The sequence below is a fragment of the Neopelma chrysocephalum genome, unplaced genomic scaffold (assembly GCF_003984885.1).
Source record: "Neopelma chrysocephalum unplaced genomic scaffold, ASM398488v2 Primary Assembly neopelma1_119, whole genome shotgun sequence".
NCBI lineage: Eukaryota > Metazoa > Chordata > Aves > Passeriformes > Pipridae > Neopelma > Neopelma chrysocephalum.
Genome location: NW_020897781.1, coordinates 813,358 through 837,521, shown reverse-complemented (window position 1 = coordinate 837,521; position 24,164 = coordinate 813,358). Strand labels below are relative to the sequence as shown.

Below are 24,164 nucleotides of genomic sequence, written 5' to 3'. Positions count from 1 at the left end.
GCTGTGCTGCTGGCAGGAGGGGCAGGATGCATGTTTCAGGTGCTGTGTTGCTGGCAGGAAGGGCAAGGTGGGTGTCTCAGGTGCTGTTTGCTGGCAGGAGGGTAGGTGCAGCTCCTAGACCCACTAGTGCTACTGGCAGGCACTGAGCCTTTTGTGGAGCTGGGAATTTCTCTAGGGCACGAGCAGAGCTGGGAGCAGGTGGGCACCGAGGTCTCTGTGTGCCCGTAGTGAGCTTTCCAGGAACGACTGATGTGGATGGAGACCCCAGGGTGGGATCAGCCCCATCAGGAATGGAGGCAGAAGATGGGGAATGGAAGGGTTTGGGAAGGAGCAGGTCTGGAGATGGTGGCTGTCCTGCCCCTGGAGAACAAGCCAGGGCATCCAGCATTTGCCCCAGGCTGCGCCAGCGGCACGTCCGAACCCTCCTTGTGCCACTCCTGGCACTGGGGTGGACTAAGTGACATCTCTGGCCCAAAGCCTAGGGCAGTGCAGAGAGCAGGGGCTGGTCAGGGAGGCTGGTTTTGCATATTTAGGGATATGTGGTGGGCTGGGAGGCACATGGAGAGCTGGGAGCAGCATGAGTGGCTCCTGCACAGCAGTGGGGGAACCGAATTCCCCGTGTACGGCAGCAGGGTGGTGGGAATTCCCTGTGCATGGCAGGGGGCCATCCCAAAGCCCCCATGCATGGTGGCCAGCAGCCCAGCAGCCTTCGGCCAGGGACAGAAGCATCGTGTTAGAAGCATCCAGGCAGGGCTGTGGCCTTGGACTGCCCCATGGCCATTGCCCCCAGTTGCAGCACTCATGGGCCCTGATCACTCTTGGGCCCTTCAGACCATCCCAGACTGACTCCACCTCTGGGAGCTGGAAGGTGGCTGGGGACAGGCAGGAGTTGGGCCTCACTCCCTGGAGCAGTGCACCATGGGCTGCTGTGCCTGAGGGGCTGGGGCTGGGGCTCGTCCCACAGATTGGTGCCAGCTGTTTGTGCCCCAAACACACCAGCAGCACCCTGCTAAGAAGCCGGGGTGCCACCAGCTCTTGCCAAACCTTTGCCAGGCAACACAAGGGGATGGAAGCGAAGTTCTTGCTCTCGTGCCTTTGGTCTGGAAGGATCCAGGTGCTCCTTGGAGTGCAGGAGTGGCAGGAGGGAGCGTGCAGCGTGCAAGCCACAGCCACAGCAGGACAGAGGGAAGGGGACGGGGCCCCTGAGTGGCAGGCAGGGGGACAGGGAGGGACACAACACAACAGCAGCAGTGGAGAGGTTTGGAGGAGGATAGTGAGGGTCTTTGGAGACACACCAGCAGCTCTGCCAGCTCCAGCTCCCCCAGCCACCACGCGCACAGCCTCACTCCACTGGGCCCTGCGCTCCTATCCCCGCCGGGCACCGGCACCGGCAGCATGGGGGGGCTGCTCCCCTTGCCCGGGGGCACCCGGCAGCCACCCTGGGGCCACGGGTGATGGGTTACCTTGGGGTGGGGCTGCTGTCGCTGCCCTTGCAGGAGCCAGAATTGCTGCTGCTGCTCAGCGAGGAGGTGCCGTAGGTGTCCCTCCCGGGGGGCGAGGGGCGCCTGGAGGCAGGGAGAAGAGGCTGTGTCTCAGGCCGAGTGGCTGAGGGCGCTGAAGACTTAAAGAAGGAGGCAAAGCCACTCCGTCCATAAACCCCGCGACTGCCAACCACCACACCGAGAACACACAAGACAAAAGGACAAAACAAACAGCAGGGATCAAAATGGCACGGACATGGCGACGGGCACAAAGGCAGGGCTGGGGGGGATGCCCACCCGCTCCCCCCTCCCTGGCATGGCAGCCCCTGGATGCTGGCACAGCATCCTTGCACCCTGAGGACCTTGGGAGCCCCTGGGACCCCCCGGGAGCCCCTGAAGAGTCCCCTGGGAGCGTGGTCCCGGCAGAGCTCGGGCCACGTTTGCCAGAGCATCACTCCACATGGGCAGCTCTGCCTCTTCTCCCTGCCCATGCTGGGCCTCTACCTCCATAACAGCAGTCCAGGTCATGGAGACATCGGAAAGGAACAAACGCTTTTTTCCTCCCTTTTTTGCCTCTATCCCTCAGCTCGAGGAGAGACTTTCCAAGGGCTAAAACACCTCCCAGTTTCACTGCCCCAACCCCAGTGCTCTCCACCACTCACTGCCTGCCTTCGCCCAGATGGACGGTGGGGTCGATCCTGGCCGTGGCACAGACGGACAGAGGGACGGGGAGTGCAGCGCTCAGGGGGCCACATGCACGGACAGGGAAGTGCTGTGCAGTGGGCAGCGCCATGCAACCCCCCGAAAGCTGGGCTGGGGGTTCGTGCTGCGAAGTGGCAGCTGGTGGTGGAGGCGTGGGGATCATCCCCTCCCGGCTGCAGGTGCTGGTGCCCGGTCCTGGAGCCAGAGGTTGAAGCATATTCACCTTCGTGATCCAGTGGACGAGCGTCTGCTCCCCGGCATGGACATGGCCGCGGTGCCACGGGTCCTGGGCACGGGGAACTGTGGGTGAAGGCAAGAGAGAGAGGAGGTGAAGGCAGGAACGTGGCCCCAGGGAGGCAGAGACCCTGCAAAATGAGAGGTGAGCCCTGGCACCAGGGTATCAGTGTAGTCCCGAGGGCCACCAGTCCCAGGGCAGATGTGGACAGCATCCCCTGCACATCTGGGCTGTGCTTCCTGCCTGCCTCCCATAGACTGGGAATGCTGGGATGCAGCATGCCTTGGGCCCATCGGGATGCTTTGGGCACAGGGCGAGGGTGTTCTTAACTTAGAACAGAAGCAGAGCAGGTGCCTGCCCATGGTCTGGAGCTCCTTTCCCACCAGGCTCCAGACACGGGACAAGATTCCCCCTGCCCCCAGGTCCCCATCCATGCCAGAAGGAGAGTATGCCACAGAGACACAGGGTGCCTGCAGCATTACACAGGGCAGAGATGGGACAAGGGCTCTGACACCCATCCCTGGACCTCCCTGGGCAGGCAGCTCTCCCTGCAGTGAGATGGGCGCCTGCTTTTCCATAATTAAGTCCAAATCACGCATTCAGCAGTGAAATCAGGTGAGGAAGAACAGATCCCTGCATGATGAGGCAGCAGCAGCTAATCCCTTGGGAAACACAGAGCCTGCTTTCCTGTAAATAAATAGGCCAGATCCAGAGGCTTGCAGCACCTCGGGCACACGCAGGATGTCAGGGAGCAAGGGAAGCATCCGCTCAGCACCCGCATCCTGCCAAACATCCCACGGCACCGCTGGGATCCCCACTGTGCTCACAGTCTGCCAGAGAAGGACGGGATGGGGGCACTGTGTGCTTCCCCCCTCCCCCAGCCCATTCACAATGCCAGCATTTATCCCAGATTTTGGCAGAGCAACGCGAGCGATGGGACCAGCCAGCACATAATCGATGGGTGACAGGAAACACCCGGTGCTGCTGGCCCTGCTCCAGGGGAGTGCGAGGAGTGGGACAAGAGGGGAGGCAGGAGAGGAGGGGGGGCACAGCCAGCTCACCCCAGTGCAGCCTTTTGCATTTGCCACCCAGGGTGGGTTTTTTTGCAGGCTGCCTCAAAGCCCACCCTGGCCAGCCCAGGCCTCTGCTTTGCCCAGGATTCACTGCTCCCTGATCTCCAAACCAGGGCACTGAAGAGCCCGGAGCGCCGGGGATGTGCAGCCACAGGGTATCCCCAGCCAGGGCAGGGGCAGCACCCCGGGACACTGCAAGAAGGAGCTGGGGGTCCTGCTCTTCCCACTTGGGATGGATTTGCCAGGAGATGACCTGGGCAGGGGGAGGCAGTGCCCTGTCCTGCTGGATCACTGCTCCTGAGTGGCTGCGAGCTCTGCTACTGCAGCAGCGTGAATCAGCATCCATGGAGAGCCAAGCGTGGCCAGCAGGAGCATCCTCCAGGATTCTCCGGCATCCTCCAGCAGCACCATGCAGGGCTGCGGCACAGCCTGCACTCCAACAGCTCTCAAGCAGGAATTTAGGGAGATCTGTGGCCACGGGGGTTGACTCCTTGCCCTCTCACAGCCCCAAGCCCTGTGTCCTGGGCCCTGCAGCCCAGGGATATCCGTTATCAGCCCAGTGGTATCCCAGCATCAACCCAGCGTGCCCAGCATCAACCCAGTGTGCCCAGCACCCACCCAGTGGTATCCCAGCCGTACCCAGGTCTTTCCCCACTCATGGCAGAGTCACCCTCATGCCAAGCCACTCTGCACAGGGGTCCCTCTGCCCCCCCCCAACACGCAGCACCAGTAAGTCCCAGCACCACAGATGGCACATGTGTGTCCAGCACTTGGGGCTCCTGAGAGCACCCCGTGCTGCACCCCAGGCACCCCCTGCCAGCATCCGCAGTCAGGGATGGCTCTGTGGGGAAGCCTGGATTTGACCTTATGTCTGAGGAGCTCATTTCATTCTCTTCCTCCTCCCACTGCTGCAGACTTGCCTGGTGCCCACGCCGAGGCTCAGTGCCTCCCACAGCACCCAGGGTGTCTGGAATTCAATCACCGGTAATAAACTGTCACTGTCTTTATTCCCAAAAAATCAATGGGTCACTTGAGTCTCCCCAGAAGCCTCACCATGCCCAAGGGCTGCCCAGGACAGGCAAGGTGGGCAGACTCAGCACCAAAGCCAAACACACACCTTCCCGTGTGGTAAATGGCTCCTAAAGGCTGAGGAAATTATTGATCTGCACACAGAATTACCCCCCTCACATAGACCAGGATGAGCAGCTGCAGCACCAATGGAGCCTCCCTAGGAAGGCAAGGAGAAATCCAAGATTAACTCCGGTCTAGTGGGGGGCATCCCTGTCCATGGAGGGGGGTTAGAATCACAGAATGGTTTGGGTTGGAAGGAACCTCAAAGCTCATCTCATTCCAACGCCCTGCCATGGGCAGGAACACTTTCCACTAGATCAGGTTGCTCCAAACCCTGTCCAACCTGGCCTTGAACACTTGCAGGGATGGGGCAGCCACAGCTTCTCTGGGCAACCTGTGCCAGGGGCTCACCACCCTCACAGGAAAGAATTTCTTCCCAATATCCCATCTAATCCTGCCCTCTGTCAGTGTGAAGCCATTCCCCCTTGTCCTGTCACTCCAGACACTTGTCCAAAGTCCCCCTCCAGCTCTCTTGGAGCCCCTTTAGGCACTGGAAGGCACTCCAAGGTCTTCCTGGAACCTTTTCTTCTGCAGGCTGAACAACCCCAGCCTGTCTCCAGAGCAGAGGTGGTCAGGAGAATTCCTGGAGCAAGATCAGGGGGCACTGGTTTGTCCCCATACTGGGGGGACCAGAACCAACATATTCCTGGAGCCTTCAACAGCAAAAGTCCCTGTGAGTCTCCTGGCACATGTGGAACAGAAGGGGAGCACTTTTAGAAACAACAGCACAAACCAGGGCTTGTTCCATGCAGTGGAATTAGCCTGAGGAATTCCTGATAAATAAAAGCAATGAACCTTAATAAGGAAACAACTGGAGCTCCAGCATGAAAAGCAGATCCCCCACAGAGGGCTGGGATGCAGAACTGGCACAAGATCCCCACACTGCCACTGTCCTGGCATGGGTGACCATAGGGCACATCTCCTGGTGGGTCCCACCAGCCACAGAGGGGATCTGGAGCTCTGCCCACCTACTGATCACACCATGACAGCAGTGCAAAGGGCAAAGGATGGCAGAGCAGTGACAGAGCAGGGGCAGAGCACCCTGAGGCTCAGCCTCATGCCCTAGAGGAAGATTTTCCCAGGAAGAGCAGCTCAGCTCCTTCTTGGGATCACTGCCCTGCAGAGACTCCTCTTCACCTCCAGTCCTACCACTTCCCCACTCCGTGATGGACCCATCATCTGTGCCAGTGATAGACTGGGCTGGGCAGGTATTGCCCCTCCTAGATGCTTCCCAATGGGAAACGGGGCCATGGAACCCTTGGAGAGACCCTCACCATCAGCTCAGTGAAGTGTCCGATGGTTCCTCAGCTTGTTCCTCCGAAGGTTTCATGGCCACAGGCCGACGAGCTTCCAAAGCTCAACTCCTGTGGGATTCAAAGGGATCCAGCTGCTGTGCCGGCCTGAGACACCCCAACAGCTCATCCCATCCCCACGGGGAACACGGGAGAAGGTGTGAGAGCCCGGGGCTCACTGCCAGTGCCAGCCCTCAGCACAACACTGCCGTGCCAGCAGCCGTCACATTTTCCCAGATTTCTCGCTCACTGCTTCCTTTGTCAAGGCTCCCATCACCCTGCCCGCTGCCGGATTCCCGTGTTTCCCTTGGCACATCCTGTGTGAGGAGCGTTTTGCAACGGTGGCACCGAGCCCAAGCGTCTGAGAGCAGCTTCACCCACTGCAGAGACCTGGGAGAGGAACTGTGGCGTCCCCTGGGAGATCTCCAGCCTCCCAGGATGAACAAGATTAAAAGCAGAGGGAACACGGGGAGGGAAATCACAGCTTTGTTTTTTCACAGGGCAAAAAGGGCTCCACAGGAGCCTCCCTGCCCTTCTGACACTGGCTCTGTTTTTCTTCACACTAAAAATAAGCACAGTATTAGAGGTGGCCAACTACCAGCAGCTGATGCAGGGCAGAGCCCTGTGTCCCTGGACAGCAGCAATGCCAGGGGTGGCTTGCAGTGGAAAAGGGGACTGGGATACAGACGGGCTGTGGTGGGAAGGAGAAGGATCCGGCAGCCAGGGCTGGTAGAAGTCCTGATGGAGGAGGGGGTCAGCACCGGAGGCACCATCCAAGCAGCTGGGGGCAAACACTGGTGATCATGTCTGTGCTCCTAGTCCTGCCATGGGGGATTTTTGGGATACAGGGGTTGCATTGCTCCTGCTTAGGAGATTCCAAGGATGTAGTGATACCACCATAGGCTGGGAGCCTCTGCTCCAGTGGAGATGGCTCATCCCAAAGCAGGCAGAGCTTCATCATGGAATCACAGAACCATTTAGGTTGGAAAAGACCTTTAATATCATCAAATCCAACTGCTAACCTAGCACTGCCAAGGCCACTGCTAAATCCAGCTCAGGGCAGAGCTGAGTGCTCAGGGCACAAGCAGGGACAAACCCCACAGGGTGTTTATGCAACACCACCAGAAAAATCAATGGTGCTAAAAGTGGTTGTATCCCATTCCAAAGTGCAGGAGCATCTCCTTTTATTCTCCTGTTTGTTATAAAATGCTGAGTTGCCACACGGAGATTACAGGAAAACAAAGACCATTTGGAAAGCTCGGGTTATGCAGTTCATCACTTTTCGAGCTGACCTGGCTGTAGCTTCAAACGGGGAGGTGGCAATTCCCAGCCCTCACCAGCTAAAAACAAGGTGCCTGACCAGAGGGCACAGTCTGGGCTCTCGCTGGGCCCTCTGGAATCAAGTGGAAATGGGAAAAGAGCTCCATGACAAATGCTGTAGCAGCATGAGAGCAGGAGCAGGACACCCAATGTGCAGACCCCATGTCTCACCCCGGGCTGGGAAGGTCAGCAGGATGGGATGGAGGTGACATCGCACTGCACAGCCCATCCTGCACAGGTGCTCTGCCAGGAGCAGAGCTGAGGACTGGGAAGCAGAAGGAAGAGCCCACTCCTTCAGGATACAAAGGCAAAAACATGGAAGACAAATCCAGCTTCCAGTGCAACAGCTACTCCTCCCCTCTGTGCCTCGGCGCAGCGGAAGCAGGTCTCCCCTAACCACCATCCACCTTGAGAGAGGGCTGGGAATGACGGCGGTGCCGGGGGATTAGCCCTGGGTCTCCGCACCGCTGGAATGGCCTACTTTAACCACACACCAGATCTCCTGCCTCAGCCCTCTGCAGCGCTGCCGAGGTGGGAGTAGGGGCACTGCCCCTCTGACCCCCATCCTGGGACCCCGCAGCCCTGGACACCGGGATCTGCACCTTCTGGCACAAGGTCACAGCACGGCGTGTCCATTGCCCAGGGAGGGTGGGAACATCAGGATTTTATAAGCAGAACAGGCGCCCAGCAGCAGGTTCTGTGCGACAACCACAGCGCTGACCTTGCGGGGAGGAGAGAACAGCGCACCCGGCTCAGCCCACTCGGGTGTTTCCGTGTCCCTTTGGAGATGGAGCATGAAGCCATTAAGTAATAAAATGTCAACTGCACAGCAGCTCCAGCTCCTGCAATGCCCCACGGAGCCGGAGACACACTGGGATGCTGCACGAGCAGATGTGGGGCTGGCGCTTGCAGGGACAGTCTGGTGCATAAGATGAGAGTCTGATCCCTATGACGTGGGACTGGTGGATGCAGGAGGGTCTGGTGCAGGAGAGGGGGGTTTGGGGTGTGCAGGGAGGGTCTGGTGCATGTGATGTGGGTCTGATCCACGTGACATGGGACTGGTGTAAGCAGGGAGGGTCTGGTACATGAGATGTGGGTCTGGGGTCTGCAGGGAGGGTCTGGCGCTTGCAGGGAGGGTCTAATGCATGTGATGGGGTCTGATGCATGTGACAAGGGTCTGATATGGGTCTGGTGCATGTGATGTGGGATTGGGGCATGCAGGGGAGGATCTGGTGGATGTGATGTGGGTCTGGGGCATGCAAGGAGGGTCTGGGATGTGAAGGGAGGGTCAGGTGCATGAGATTGTGGGTCAGGTGCATGGGATGCGGGTCTGGTGAGCGTGATGTGTGACTGATGCTGCTGTGTGGGTCCTAGTGCACGTAATGTGGGTCCGGGGTTGTGAACCGGGACCGGTGGGTGTGGTGGGGGTCCAGGTGGCTGTAGTGTGGGTCGGGGTATGCCATGGGGATCTGGTGCATGCCGTGGGCTCCGGCGCACGCAATACGGTCCTGCCGTGTGTGCCGCGGGGGTCTGGCACACGCAATGCGGGTGCGCTGCGGGCCTAATCCGTGACCCGCCCCGAGAACCCCGTGCCCCGGGAAGCCCCCCCATTCCGACCCCCCGCGATGCGGAGCGGCGCTGGCAGACCCGTGCTGCGCCCCCCGCCTCCCCTCACCGAATCTGCAGCCAGAAAGGGATGAGTCACGGCGGCCGCGGGGCCCCGCACCGCGCCCCCCGCCCCGCACCGCGCCCCGCACCGCTCACCTGCGCGGGGCCCCGCCGATGTCGGGGGCGGCAGCGCCGGCGGAGGGGGCTCAGCGACCTGCCGGGGAAGGGAGAGAGCGGGCGGTGAGCGGCGGCGGCGGCGCGGGGCCCGGTGCGGTGCCCGGTGCGGTGCCCGGTGCGGGGCTCGGTGCGGTGCCCCGCGCCACCCCCCGCTGCCCGCGCCCTCCCCCGCCTCCATCACCTGCGCCGGCCTTCATGGGTGCGGCGGGGCGGCCGGGAGCGCTGGAGGGATGAGGGATGGAGGGAGGGATGAGGGAGGGATGGAATGGGGAGGGAGGGATGGAGCGGGGAGGGAAGGAGGGAGGGATGAAGAAGGGAGGGAGGGATGAGCCGTGCAGCTGCGTAATTTGCTCCCTCCTCTGCGATCTTAAAGCGACGGTGCCGCGGGTGCCTCCCCTCCCGCCGGGTTTCCCCCCGTTTCTATGACAACTCTCCTCTGCCGGGGCGTAACCCCCTCAAAAAAGAAAACAGCCGGTTTTGGGGTCCTTCCCCGTCGGCGGAGCCCCGCGGACCGGGTGAGCCCTGCGCCTTGTGGCGCTGAGCTCCTTGCCCCGCGTAACCCCGGAGGAGGAGGAGGAGGAGGAAGGGGAGGGGGGGAGATGGGGCAGCCCCGCTCTGCGGCCACCCGGCCCCTGGAGTCCCACCGGCGTCGTAATTTTCATTGTAACAAGTCCAGCTCTGAGGAGATCCCTGCCCCAAATTAGTGACGCATTTTCATAAAGTAAAATCAATAAATAACCGGAATTCTCTGCCCTATTTCCATCCGCTCTGGGTGAGCGCGAATTGCCGGGGCTGGGGTGGAGAAGCAGCATCAGCCACAGCGAGCTGCTGCCCCGGGCTGTTCCTGGGGTCCGGGGGTTTGGGAGATGAGGCTGTAGGCTGGCACGGCACGGCGCGTCCTCCAGCACAACCCAGTTACTCATGGCACTGCCCACACGCTTCCTGCGGTAGCTGTCGAGATTAACCTTCCCAAATTATTCTGTGAGGAAGCGTCTCGGGAGCCCCCGCGCCACGTCCTGCAGCCTGTGAGTGGTGGTGGTGGGGAGCAGGAGGGCACCGGCTCTGGCTCTGCTCCGGTGTCCGCGGCCGGTAACGCCCAAGGTCGGCTGCGGACACCCCCGTGGAGACCAGGAGCATGAGATGCACGTGTTACATACACCCAGGTATCATCCGACGTGTGTGTGTCCACATACGGACTCATAGAGGGGAACGTTCCCGTGTCGGCACGGTCAGAGCAGAATCTGCTCCTGCTTTGGGTCCAGACCTGAGGCCCATTGTGCTTTCCAGCCATTCCCAGCTCCCTTTGTCACACCCCCATGGTTATTCTGGAGTTCTGACAAACCTGTTTGGTTAATACATGCCCATCTTTCCTCCAGCACTATTTCCTGCATGATTTGTACCTCATTAATCCCGACACACAGACTGTTTTCAGTGTATATATATATCTCTCCCATTTATTCCTGCCCGCCTCCAGCTGCCTTTTGTTTCCCTTGTTCCTGGTGAATCCAGTGCACAGCCTCTATCCTTGAAAGGAAAATTAATGAGTTATCACATCTGCTGCCACTGGAGCAGCTCTGACCATGTGGCACAGGCAGCAGCTCTGCTGTGAGATGCAGAGTCATTCCTGATGGCTTTTGGGGGAGACAAATAGTTTCTCCTTCCCTCTGCAGTCTGCAGTGCTTGGTTTCCTGGGATGCTCAGACTCTGAGAGTGGGAGCACTGCTCCAAGGACCTGCTGTGGGAGAGAGGGAGAGGTTTTCACCAAAACCAACCCCTTTTCCCACCCAGGTCAGCACGTGGCTCTGGAACTGCCAGGCCTGGCCCAAGGAGAGAATGAACCCACCTCAGTTCCAGTCTTGGCCTGGGCCATGCTCCCATCCCCACCTAAAAAGGGAAATAGCATTTGTTTTGCTGAAAAGAGAGAGGTATTTTACTGAACAGGGACACTTTTCCCTTTCTTACACCCCTCAGAGAACAGCAGCAAAGGTTTATTGCTTATTTTATCAAAAATTCCTATGTGGAAAGGAAAGGACACCAGCTGGAACACCCCATAGCCAGTGGCCACCCTGTGCCATCCTCCTGCCCCAAACTGGGGCTTCACCCCCTTTTAAAGCCTTTTTACTCCCTTAAACAGACCCTCGACCCAAACCTCACGTGCCCTGAACCCTGTGTGGCAGGAACCACACACGTTTGAGGGCCCAGAGACACAGGGGTGTCACTGAGGTGAGTGAACACCCAAAAGCCAGGTGACAATATCACCCATCCTTTCCAATTGTGAGTAAAATCACCAAATCCCTGACTGAGATGAACCCACAGGATTTGATCCTTCAGAAGAAACGCCAACAAGTGAAGGAAACATCTAATTTTTATTGATTCCACATGAAGGGAGAGCAGTGTCCCCACAGCACCAGAGCACCTGAGTGGGGGCAAAACCACTCCTCTGGTGCCTGTTGGGGGCAACTGGAAACCAAGAGCTTCAGAAAATGACAGTAAAAGGGGTAGAATTTATCTTAAATTAGACAAAAATACAAGGAACTAGTAATATTTCAGTTAACATCAATTTTTAAGTAAATCTACACATGAATAAAGGTGCTAGTAAGTAAACTATCTCTGAAATCTGAAATTGCAGGACTTCTAGATAATAGAATTTCTTCCTGAAGCTTATGGACACCTCTAGGGCCAGTGTAACCTCTGTCTGCCTGGAGACACAAAAGCAGCACTGGAAACAGGACCTTTCTAGATCTTAAAATATCAAATACTGAACATTCTTTGAAAGGAATAATTTTAAGTAGACTAATTTTTTTGCTAAGGAGAGTTAACAGATGTCTCTTACTGATGGTGTGAGAGGATTAACAGACACAAGCCTCGACAAAAACAATTTAATCTCCAAAGGTGGTCTGTGAGAAAGGTTTTGAAGGACTTCTATAAAATCCCTTCAAGGACTTTTATAAAATTCCTTTAAGGACTCCCATAAAATCCCCAACAATGTAAATCTCCTATGTAGAATATATATTTTAGTGGTATTTTCTTAACCTATCATATAACCATCCTATAACTCATCGTATAACCATAAATATTAAAGATAAGCCCAGCAGTGAACACCTGGGGCAGCACACCTGCACAGGCCACTGCTGCCTGGTGTAAATGTCAGGGAGCTCTGCTCAGCTCCCATGGTTGGACAAGGCACTCAACCCTTTTCCCAGGAAAACTATTTGCTGAGAAGATGCAACTTCAGGTGTGTGTTGATGAGCTGATGATTCTGTCAAACATGGGCCCGGCCGTGGCCGTGAGGTCAGCGAAGGGCTCGCGCTGCCGCAGCTCCAGGACCAGCTGCTTCTTCAGGACCAGGAAGATGTAAAACTTGGCTGCGGCTTCTTTCCGGTTGTTGTTCCGACAGAGCTCCCGAAAACTGAAGGAGCACGAGCCTGATCTCCTCAGTTGCTGCATGAGGGAAATGAGAAATCAGTCAGGTCAGCTTCCCCACCGGTCACACTGGATCCCACGGGCTCCAAGCAGAGAGAGCTGCCCAGAGGGAATATCTCTGCTTGAACGCCTCGAATAGGATCCGGCCTTCATGGAATCATGGAAGCACAGAACAGGTTGGGTTGGAAGGGACCTTAAAGATCATCTGATTCCCCCACCCCAGGCGGGGGCACCTTCCACTAGACCAGGTAGCTCCAAGCCCACATCCAACCTGGCCTTGAACACTTCCAGGGGTGGGGAATCTACAACCTCTCTGGGTATTTTGGCATCCGTGTTTATGGAAATGGCTCTGAACATTTTATTGCCACAGTATTGCTGGTACTTACATGTGTTATTAAAATCTACAATTCCACTGAATTCCATGACACCAATGGAGCACTTCCACCGTGGTTTGTGTCTGAAAACACTAAATATCCATGTGCAGCCTGTTCTTTGGTTACAGGGACCTCACAGGTAAGAAATAAGTGTTCTTATCTCTTGTTTTTTAAAGGCTACACTGAGGTTTAAGTATTTGTTTATTATTTGTGCAGAACTTTTGAAATATATTCATATAAAGTGACATCAGAAAATTCTAGTGATTCCTACAGCTATGGGAGGAGACCTCACATCAAGCACCCAAAATCCTAGCATAAAGACCTAAAAAAGCACAGTTACACGTTGCAGGTGAGGGGCAGTGACATGGACAGTGGAAGGAGGAGCTTTTCTGACATGGTCCATCTGAAATCAACACCTGGTTTTGGTGTCTAATAACAAGATCCAGAACTGGTACCTGTAAAGTTTTGTGTAACTGAAGAGTTCTTTTGCTCCAGTTTATTTCTTCACTGTTTTTCTTGATCCTTTTTTGCTCCTTGAGAGGAAGTAAACAGAAGGTTAGTGTTTGTAAAAAGTCACACACCATGATGAAAAGGACAGGAGTTCCAGCTTGACTGAAAACCTGGGCATCTGGGTGGCCAAAGTCAGGGAATCTGACACCCCTGTGCTCACACAAGGTTTTGTGAACAGAGGGAAGAAGGGTACCTGTGTGCTTTCTGCTGCAGAGACAGCTCAGGTGCAACAGGCCAGGTACCATGGAAGGCATTCCAGGGAGGCAGCTCCACAGCAAGGGGCTGCTCTGTGGGACTGGGATTCTGACAGTATTTGTACTGGATGTTCAAATATTTGGCATGGGATTTTGGGCTTAACCTCTGAGGTTGGCAGCTGATTGCCCTGGTTCCTGATGGCACATTTTCTTTTTTTTTTAATATTTCTGAGAAAGAACAGGGTTCTCTTCTGAAACAAGCCAGGGCCACCAGCTCTGAGGACACACACCTTTGGCACCTCCACCTGCTGTTCTTCAGCTTCCTGGCCCAAGGAAGTTTTTGAGCTCTCGGAGAAAGCTGCTCCATCCAGCTGTGGGCACAGAAAGGACAATCAGTGGGGCTGACCATTTATAAATACAATGAGATTCTCATTACTTAACTCTGCTCAGAGGATTTATTATAATGAAGTTCTCCAAAATGATTTAACAGTTGCTATTTCCACCATGCCTTTCCTGACACTGGGAAGGACCTTGCTGTAGGAGTTATCCTACAGCTGAATCTGCACCTATGAGCACAGTTCAGGCACAGAGCACATGTTCTCTGCTGCCATTAGGTCCAATTTTGTCACTTTTCTACTTTAATGAGGCTCACATTCTCTAAAGAATGCCCTTCACCCTAAGTGAAGATGGCAGAGAGAGATAATTTGTTATTGCTTAAGTATTTCCTCAATATGAGACACAAAATGTTTTATCCTTTATAAAGATTATTATATTTATCTCATCAGTACAATATTTCATATTTAATATTAAGCTTTCATTTATACTTAGTGATTAGACTGTAATCTATACTTATCAACAGACAGTTTAATTAACCATTCCTTCACTGTGAGAGTTTACCAAAGTAATTATAAATAAACTTTTGTGACACAAGCTACTTCATGCTCTCTTGGCTGGCTTTAGCCTCCTTTTCAAACATTAGTAGTTTCTTAATGTGTTTTAAGTGGAACCTTAGCACAAAGTGGAACCAATATAAACACACTTAGGACTCTAAAATTGAGGAAAACTGCTCACTATAGTTTCATCACAGTTCCCATTGGTTTCATTTCTGGCATTCTGTGGTGGAATAACCATAAAGGAGTCATTTCTAATATTTCTCTCAGTCTCAGAATGAGCTGACTCCTGCAGGTAACTTGGCTCTTCTACTGGCAGCATCCCTGTGTTAATAGAAAACCAGAGTTCAAGAGGCAATTACTGTGAGTCACTGTCCTTAAAAAAAACCCACTGAAAACCAAAAATCACACCCTAGTTTGCAATCTTTGAGAGTAGGAGCCATAATAAGCAAGTATTAAAGAAACATCCTTCCCAACAGGAGCATGGAAGAAGAACCTTCCAAGGGAGTGTTTCCTTTTCTAAAAGTTGACCTTTATGGACTCACAGGAGGTGGGTTTGTTGATTCATTTCTGAGGCAGAAACACAGGTTAGTTTTCACAGAGTGAAACATGGCATTTTTTCTTGCCTGATATTAAGAAAAACAACTCTTCCAGATAGAAATAGAATTATTTACATGAATTTGGAAATTTGGAGAGTGGTTTAATTAAGCTCACAATAAGTGGGAATATTTTTTTTATTATATTAAAAAAAACCCCATATAACACCACCCAAATCTGCAGTTTCAGAGACAGTCAGAGAAACCAAAGGTAACACTAAAAATATCTCCTCATGCCACAAGGAAGAAAAAGATTTGCATTTCATTTAATTTCTAAAGAACAAAAGAACAGCAAAGGACCAATAAAAGCAAACATACAAACCAACCTTTTTTTTTTAATAACAACAGTCCCTTAACTCTCTTAACATTTAACTTTTTTGGCCTTTGATTTGTAGAATACAAGCACCATGCATGTGTCTCAAACATTATGCAGAATAGAAAATAGTTTCTAACAGCTAATTCTGCACAAGAGAATTAAAATATTACCTGTGGTATCTTGCTCTTTTCGCATTTCTTCCATTTCAGAGACCCTCTGTACTCCACCTCCTCTCATCTTAAATCTGACACTCTTGAAGCATTTTTCAAACAACTGAAAATAATTATTTTTTCTTTGTTTGCTTTCAGAATATCACGTCAGATTATTCGCAAGCATCAACACAAAGGTATGAATACGAGCTGCATGTTAACTATTGGTACCCAGAACTTTAATATTTAAATTAGGTCATTCTGAAAATCTGCACTTTTGATTTTTTTTTTTTAAGTAACAGCTTTCTGCAGCTTCAGCATTATCCATGAACTCCAGGAAAAAAAAAAATATCTTAAGAGCAGCTTGGATCATTTTTCCTTGAAGCCGGGAAGGATGAAAGAAAGAAACGTCTGCAGTTTTCATCCTCTTAGAGAGCAAGTTGTAATTCTTCAGCTGGACTCTAAGTGGTGAAGCTGTGCTGCTGCAGTGAACCCTTCCAAATCTGTCAGCAATACTCTAGCAGTAATATTTAAGTGTGATGCACATTTAAAGTAAGTATAGGCCAAAGATGTCTCAGATTGATTACAGAGAGGAAACAAGCCAGAAAACAATAAAACAAAGGAGAAAGTAGAAAAGAAATGGACAGAAATGCAAAAAGTTGTGTCTTAGTGTAAGATCAGTCAGGTGCCAGTGTATTAAATGAAACACTACATCTTTGTAATTTTTCCCTTCTTGCTGGACTGCAGGAGGTTAAGGCTGTGACTCTACAGATTATGAAGTAATTGGTGGTGAGTGTGCAAATAATCATCAGGTGTCCAGCTGACTTGCACTGCAGAGCAATGCTTCCACTGACACTGGAATTGGGATCAAACTGAGCCTGCAAAACCCCTGTCAGCCAAATCCCAGCTCTGCAACAGTCCCGGAATCTACTCAGTGGCACAAACCCCACAAGGAGCTGATCTTTACCTTTTGCAGGTCAGCATGAACCACAGGCTGTGTGGAGTGGGACAGGAGTTTATCCACACCTCCCCACTCCTTCCACATCATCGTTTTCTTGGTTGGGGGAGCAAGGTCCAGCGTGGCCAGGGTGTCTGTGCAGTTGGTGAGCTGGTTGTAAATGGCACTGCAGCTCAGCTCCTTCTGCACATCCACCAGCAACTTCCTTTTTCTTTTGTTTTTTTTCCTCGAGGTCACAGCTACATAGAGCAAGTAATAAAAAACAAGTCTTAAGGTCTATTCCCAGGATATTAGGCACAAAAAATAAAATTAAAAAAAAGCCCCGTGAATCAAACCAGCTGCTGACCCCCCAAACACCGCCCAGACTTGAAAAATCAAAGTACAAGTGCAGAGGCCCTTTCTTCAAAAGATTGCATAAAGTTTTCACTCTTTGTACTCTTGTACAGGAAATTCCCATATGTTTAATTACAGAAGACATATGACTATTGTACTAAAGAACCAGGAACAGGAGGACTTAATGAGAACACATGATATAGCAGCAAGACTGAATAAGCTGTCTTTAATCCATCAGGAAGTTAAGTGTTCCAAAAACTGCTGCTGCACTCAACAGGTTTCATTACCTCATAATTCATATCTGTTTTTGTCAGTTTAATCCTTTAGCAATTTAATCAAGATGTAAACACAAAAGAAAGACACAGATTGGTTATATAGTCATAACTTCCTGAATATTGTTCTGGCAGGCTGGAAAATTCCAATATGGTAAATGTTGCTGTCAACGTGAGCTTGTTTATTTGCAAACAGCCAGCAAGGTGATAGATAGCATTTAGATTTACTCACAGAGGAAATGTAATACTTTTTTTTTTTTGGATCTTTAATTAGAGTTAAAAGTTCACAAAGCGACATTTTCCGAAGGCTTGAAAGTTTTAAGATTGTTATTTTAAACATAAAAGTCACTGATGTAATAAAATTAAAAATCACTGGTGATAAAAGTTCTTCAGGTGAAACTTCAGCACCACCCCTGAGCCGGCCAGGCTTGCAGTGCCAGCAGAGCAACAAAACTTGATTTGGTGCATGAAATAAACTGCAAGAAGAGACTTGGGCAGATCAGACAAATGACCTGACACTGGTTTTGTATAATAGTTACCATAAAATGGAACTCTGACAGAAGGAGCAGATGAAAACTAGAATGGGAATAATCTCTTTTACAAATATTTTGACTACTAAGAAACCAAACATAGTTAATGCAAACATTCAGCAAGAAAGTGATCAAGTTCTGACCTGTGTCATCGATTGGCTCAAGCACAAATCCTTCTTCTTGGAACAAAAGGAATGTCTCATTCATTGTGTGACTTACATCCTTCATGGTGGTGTCTGCACAGTTGGACTCAACTGCAAGAAAACCCAGCAAATAACCCAAGTGCAAGAAAGCTCACAAGATGGACTGACATCTCAATTGCACAACAGAGAATGATATCAGAGGAAAATGGTGAGAATTAGACAACTGTGGCTTTGTTTATAATCTCATAATTATGTTCAGCAGTAATCACTGGCACTGCTGCTGCTCATACCCTGCCCTGCACGTTTCCCTTCGCTGAGCCCAGAAGGACCAGGTAGTGGAAGAGACAGAAGAACTGATCTGGAGAAAAACCCACACAAGAAAAAGTGTTTAGGGGGAAATGTGTGTAGTTTCAACCTGTATCTGTTTGCAGTTCCAGGCAAGTGCAGGACAGTGTGGACATTTCTATCAATAGAGAAGGAACAGGGAGCACCAGCACTAGCACAAGCAGAGGCAAGAGCCACTCTATCCCTTTAAAGCTGTTTCAGAATTCTCAGTTTTAAAGCGACACCGTGATGGGGGAATAGGGATTTAAGATAACAAAAATTTCCCAGAAACACTTTTCAAAATGTAATTTATTTCATCAGCATCAAACCAAAAGATTAGCAAGACCTTTATGAACTACTTAAGTGTCATTTGTCACAGAAATACAAAACCAGAAATAGAATTTTTTAGGTTGGGAAAGACTTTTTAAGCTCTCATGGGGAAAGTTCACAGTTATAGCACACCCTTATTGGGTTTTCTTTCCCCTCAAAAGGAACATCACACTGTGAGCAGCAGGGTGGACCAACAGCATATCCAACAGGATGCCACATAAAAGAGTTTCTAAGCAAAGTCAGGTTATAAATTTGGAATCCCTAAATCAAATGAAATTACCCTAAAATAGGTGGATGAAGCAGTTTAGAAAAAAAAAAAGAAAAAGGCAAAATAAATGAAGAAAGGAAAAAGCCACAGGATATTGCACAAAGCTGAGTGTGTGTGACCTTAGGCATTAACACAGGAACAGAGGGTTTGTGTGAGATGGAGCAGACTCTGCAAACTCACTGGTTGTGCTGTTCTCTGGCAGATCTGGTGACAAAGGACGTGCTTCCTCTATATCCAGAATATCTTTATCTAGGCCATTTTGCTCATCCCTCAACAGGATTTCTTAAACACAAAACACACAGTTTTAGTCATCCTAAGCCTTGCTAGTCATGAAGTAGCCTGATACAGCCTGATGTTACTTAAGGTTAATTCTCTGCAAAGAAAGCAAGCTCAGCTTCCCCAGATGGCTGTCGGTGGTGGGGCTGTCTGCAACAGCACAAAAAGGAGAAGGTTAGTCCTAAGTTTGAAATTTCCACCTTTTCTTTGAAAAACATGGTCTTGATAGTGTTAACAGGTATAAATCTATAAGGTTTACATAAATATTCTAAGCCATAACAATGTAGAAGCTACTTTGCTGCCTTTGTTATTACAACAGTAAGGATAAAAATGCTGCATTATTTCACCTTTGAAAATAGAAGTTAAACTGTTAAGCATTAAGCATAAATTTAATGCCTTTAATTCTAAAATAATGAGATATAGGCTTTAAACCAATTTGGCAATGTCTAGGTGATCATAGATTTAGTCATAAGTAGAAAACAAATGAAGCATGAAAACAACAAATAACACAGAATTTCTGTTTGAAAACAACCACTTCCGTGCTGTCTTGTTTGTTTTCCTGTAGGAATGAAAATATTTGGAGAGGAACTGATTCTGTTTGTCTGTTGCAAACCCTACCAATCATATCTGCAGCATCTTCCTCATCTCCAAAACAGTCATGCTGGAAGCAGAACACATCTTCATGCAGCACAGACTTGTCTCCACTGGCACTGGCCGAGTTGTGATCAGCCACCAGACTGTTGCTGCTCGTCAGGAAGCTGCCCTCAAAGAAGCTTTGTCTCCTCAGTGCATCTGCTTCTTCCTCTGAGGAAACACACACAGCTTCTGATGCCTCGTCTGCCTGAGTTTCGGAAACCCAGATTCATCCATTTCCTAGTTTTTTCAAATAATTTTTAAAAGATTGCAAGATATCCCATACCTCAGTTGGGATAAACAATAAACAATTCTGCTAGCTCAGTAAAAGCAGAGAATGTTTAGTTTGAGTCTCACTCTGATATCAGATTGTATTGCTTACATAAAATTTTAAGCACAAGATGGTATGACAGACCAATCAGAACAAGCATGGAACAAATGCATGATAAATCACAGCTTTTTAACATGTGGAAAGGGATCAGACTATACAAAATTTCTCATAAAACACAGTTTCCCTTATGGAATATTTCTAATTTCTCAACTTCTCTCACCAAAGTTTCTGACACAGAGAGATATGTTGCTTTCATAATCCTCTGTAAGTGTGATGTCTTCAGCTCTGCTCTGATTCAAGGTGAAATGTTCAGCAACATCAATGGCACTGATGAAAAAAACATTATAAAAATAGAGGGTGAATTGAAACCCATTGAGCATTCAGCTGGAATGTGAAAATTGCTTCTAAATAGCCTTCAATCCTGGAATTTTGTCGGAAACCCCCATATTTCTCCACTCTCTTTTGCCAGTAAACTTGGACTCATTTGATTTTGTTCCTGAAACATCTTTTAAACCAAATGACACAACTCTTTGGGCTGGCAGAAAAGGCACCTTTACAGAACACACTTACCACACCAAGGCCCTTGAATAAATGGTATTACATTGCAGCTGTACTTACAAAATAATAAACCCTTACTGATCCCATCAAACTGTATTTATGGGGAGGTACAGAAGAAGCCTCAGTGGAAATCTGTTATGCTGGACCTTCAGGGCATCAGAGCCATCAAAAACATAACTTGGCCTCCTGCTTTTTTTTTCAGTTTTCTACATTAATGCTGATTTGTGTCAGAAAAGCCAAAGAAATATGCTGGCTTTTTCTTGGGAGCCAGGCTGACTCCTGCTGATAAAACACCCCGGCCACGGAGAGCAGTGGAGCTGAAATGAAATGAAGTCACACAGTGGAACAGTACAACAGTGGGTTTACTGGCCAGAGCTTCCAGGGTTGATACTTTTATCTCTTCTCTTGAGATCAGAAAGCTGTTTGCATCCTTCACTCAGACAATTTAAAATCCTGAAGTCTAAGTTCAAGGCATTAATTCATTGTGAAGGTCTGTTGATTAAAGGACTGAGGAAAACTACCGAAGCACAAAGACTGTACCTGTAGCTTTGTAAAGCTCAGAATTTAGGAGAATTCAATTATCAAATCAAAACAACCCCATCTGAGTCTTGATCAGGTAAGCAAGGATAGATTTTACTTCTGAAAATACCAAAAGAATGAATAAAAACTAGGGAAGCATTTACTTTACATCTGGTAGTGGTGTTTCAAAATCATGAAATTCTTCAGGTAATGTAATGGACTGATAAGCAGCCTCAAAGTTCTCTTCTGGAAGGTCAAGAAGCCCTGAAAGAAACAGACAACATAACAAAATAAGTATCAATAAAATAAAAGTAGTGTTCTCCCAAGTAGGTATAATAAGCCTATAAACCTGTCAGGAGGGGCTGCTGCCATTCTAAATCACAGCATGGTAAAGCTTAGGCACTCCAAAGTGGAATTTTATTTTCCACATCTTTTAGAAGATCTGTTTTTTACAGGCAGATACAGAAGGGTCTGCTGCAACAGTTCCTGAAATATGTAAGTACTTGTGTTTCTGAACAGTTGCTTTAAGTTCCTGGAAGGTTCTCCCAGCTGACATTTAGCCCAGAGTCTTTTGTGGCACTGCAAATGAATCACTGTGGTTTCCTTTTCTCTCCTGTGTCTTCAGCATCAAATAATTATGTACTGAGACTGCAAGTACTTGGAAATCAAGAGAATCCTGGAACAATTTGGGTGAGAGGGGATTTCTGAAGGTCATCAAACCCAACCTTTTGCTCAGAACAGGGTTCATTTCACAGTCAGATCACTTTTGACTATTTCTGCTGATGGAGATCCCACAGGATCCCTGGACAGCCTCTTTCAGCATTTTACCACTTCCACTGAGATTTTCTCCCCCCTTCTATCTAGTTTTAGTCTCTGTTTCTGCTGTGACTCTTGTCTTGTTCTTAAGCTGCATGGTGCCCTCCAAGCTGCCATAGTATCTATCCAAAATAGCCTCAAGTTGTGCCAGGGGGGTTTCAGTTAGTTATTAAGGAAAGTTTCTTCACTGAATGGGTTGTAAAGCCCTGGCACAGATTTCCAAGGGCAGTGGTGGAGTCATCATCCTTGGAGGGATTTAAAACACATGCAGATGTGGCACTTGGGGACATGGTTTAGTGGTGGCCTTGGCAGTGCTGGGGGAAACAGTTGGACTAGATCCTTGGAGGGCTTTTCCAGCCTAAGCAGTTCTGTGAGTCTATGACTCTATAATCATATCTTTGAAAATAATGCAGAGTAATTTTTCTCTATTCTCTAAACAGACCAGGTCACAAAGCACATTAGAGCTGGCAATAGACATTGGTGTCCCCGTTCTCAGCCTTTTTTTAGACAACAGTGCCTCCCATTTGTTGCCTAAGTACAACAAACATAGAGCCTGTTGGATAAGGATCCAGTCATCTCGGCTCCCTTCTCCCTGGCCACATGGCCAGAGCTCAAAACATGCTGTCAAGTCTGGCACTGACACTGTTAGACATGCTGTCAGTGTCATCAGAAATTAAAATTAATTACCCAGCAATGGAGGCTGAATTCAAGCATCTCCTTGTAAGCCCACTTAAGATGCTGCTTCTGTTAAGGGAGTCAAAAACTTGAAATAGCATTAAATTAAGCCAGACTAAACACCAGCAGTAGGCACAAGTATGTTCAGTTGCCTTTGGGATCAATAACGTGTATTTAACAATATCCAAAAATTAACTTTTAAAATGAGAGCTGTAAAGGATCCAGCTGGGAAAGTGCTGAATTTTGAACGCACCTGGGCGAAAGGCTGACTTCATCTTGGTCAGAGCTTCACTGCAGTCTGCCAAGAGGTACTTGGCTTTCCTGTGGTAAATCCGCACCACTCCCAGGAGTAAGTGTCCAGAGGTTCGCAGAGCTATAGCAAACTTAAGGATTTAAAAAAAAAGTTATTGAGGAGTTAGGATTTTTTTTTACAGTTACAGTATTTACAGAGTTCCCTATGAGAGATGAACACCTCCACCCCAGGACTCTGCAGGAGATTGCTCCTCATGGCACAGCCTACCTTTGGGGAGATGATCTTTTGCACAGTGTCCTCTAAATTGCACTCAAAGATGTGTGCCTTGGTGAGCTTCTTCTCCCAGTGGGCAGCCAGCCAGATTTTGGCCAGCGGCCCCCGCTTGTTGATGAGCAAATGGACGTAGAACATGGTGCCTGGCCAAGGGTTGCAGGGCAGCCCTGCTGAAATTCCCCTTGGGAAATTCCCCCTTCCAAGGGGAAATGGGTCCTGGGGCACCAAGTGGGACTAGGGATTTAATGGGATCTGAGGGAATGGGGGACCCAGTTGGGTGCTATGGGGAGGGGAGGATTTAGTGGGATCTGACTGGATTGGGGACGGGGGGAACCCAGGCAGGTATTGAGGGAATGGGAGGATTTACTGGGATCTGAGGGGATGTGGTACCCAGGTGGGTATTGAGGGGATGGAGGAATTTAGTGGGATCACGAGGGGACGGGGAGATTTAGTAGAATCCTGAGGGGATGGGGACACCCAGCTGTGTGCCAAGGGGATGGGGGAACCCTGAGAGCACTGAGGGAATGAAAGGATTTAGCGGGACCCTGAGGGGACGGGGTGTGGGGGGGGAGGATTTAGTGGTGCCTGAGGGGACAGAGGGGAAGAATCCAACCAGGCTGTGAGGGGATGGGAGGATTTAGCAGGACCTGAGGGTATATGGAGTGACCCAGACGGGCGCTGAGGGGATGAGGAGATTTAGTGGGATCTGAGGGGACAGGGCGCCGCCGGGCTGCGGGGGGTGGTGGTGGTGTTGGATTTAGCGGGATCCTGAGGGATGGAGGGGCCCAGCCGAGCTCTGAAGGGGCCCAGCTCGGCGCTGCGGGGATCGGGCGGGATTAGCGGGGGCTGAGGGGGCGCGAGGGCTCGGCGGGGCGGGCGGACCCTCCTCAGGCCGCGGCTCAGCCAAGGGCGGGAAAGCGCCGCAGGGGGGTCCCGGTCCCGTCCTCGGAGCCGCCGGTTCGCGGCCCTGCAGGGCCCGTGTCCCCTCGCCGCGGCCCTGCACAGCTCCGGAGCCCCCGGCAGAGCCCTGCCGCTGGAAATTACTCCCCATTCCTTCCTGGGGCTCACCGGGAGCACACACACATCCCTGGGAGCGCCCACACATCCCCGGGAGCACGGTGCGGTGCCCCGCATTTCAGGTTCCTAAGAGAGGAGAGCAGTCTCACTCTCCTCCTTCTCCTTCCTCTCCTGCCCCCTTTCC

General features: G+C 50.5%; 2 protein-coding genes across 6 annotated transcripts in view; both read right to left on the bottom strand.

Moving 5' to 3' along the window:
• SNPH (syntaphilin) overlaps positions 1–9,317 on the bottom strand; it is a 13,038-nt gene extending 3,721 nt beyond the window's left edge. The window contains exons 1-4 of one of the 2 annotated variants that reach the window (XM_027697199.1): positions 9,201–9,317; positions 8,999–9,056; positions 2,407–2,483; positions 1,464–1,664 (exon numbers count right to left, since the gene is read on the bottom strand). In XM_027697199.1, the coding sequence (XP_027553000.1) occupies positions 1,464–1,664; positions 2,407–2,450 (245 nt within the window). In that variant the 5' untranslated portion in view covers positions 2,451–2,483; positions 8,999–9,056; positions 9,201–9,317. Of the gene's footprint in view, positions 1–1,463; positions 1,665–2,143; positions 2,484–8,998; positions 9,057–9,200 lie in introns of those variants that run through there. The other variant, XM_027697198.1, reaches the window with a different exon arrangement.
• A 2,049-nt stretch (positions 9,318–11,366) lies between these two features.
• The window catches only part of RAD21L1 (RAD21 cohesin complex component like 1), a 17,491-nt gene continuing 4,693 nt past the window's right edge, over positions 11,367–24,164 (bottom strand). The window contains exons 1-13 of one of the 4 annotated variants that reach the window (XM_027697200.1): positions 22,958–23,565; positions 22,691–22,820; positions 21,111–21,210; positions 20,090–20,196; positions 19,524–19,709; positions 18,810–18,911; positions 17,708–17,818; positions 16,439–16,668; positions 15,493–15,595; positions 14,592–14,734; positions 13,811–13,891; positions 13,272–13,349; positions 11,367–12,460 (exon numbers count right to left, since the gene is read on the bottom strand). In XM_027697200.1, the coding sequence (XP_027553001.1) occupies positions 12,251–12,460; positions 13,272–13,349; positions 13,811–13,891; positions 14,592–14,734; positions 15,493–15,595; positions 16,439–16,668; positions 17,708–17,818; positions 18,810–18,911; positions 19,524–19,709; positions 20,090–20,196; positions 21,111–21,210; positions 22,691–22,820; positions 22,958–23,101 (1,725 nt within the window). In that variant the 5' untranslated portion in view covers positions 23,102–23,565 and the 3' untranslated portion in view covers positions 11,367–12,250. Of the gene's footprint in view, positions 12,461–13,271; positions 13,350–13,810; positions 13,892–14,591; positions 14,735–15,492; positions 15,596–16,438; positions 16,669–17,707; positions 17,819–18,809; positions 18,912–19,523; positions 19,710–20,089; positions 20,197–21,110; positions 21,211–22,690; positions 22,821–22,957; positions 23,566–24,164 lie in introns of those variants that run through there. The other 3 variants (XM_027697201.1, XM_027697202.1, XM_027697203.1) reach the window with 3 other exon arrangements.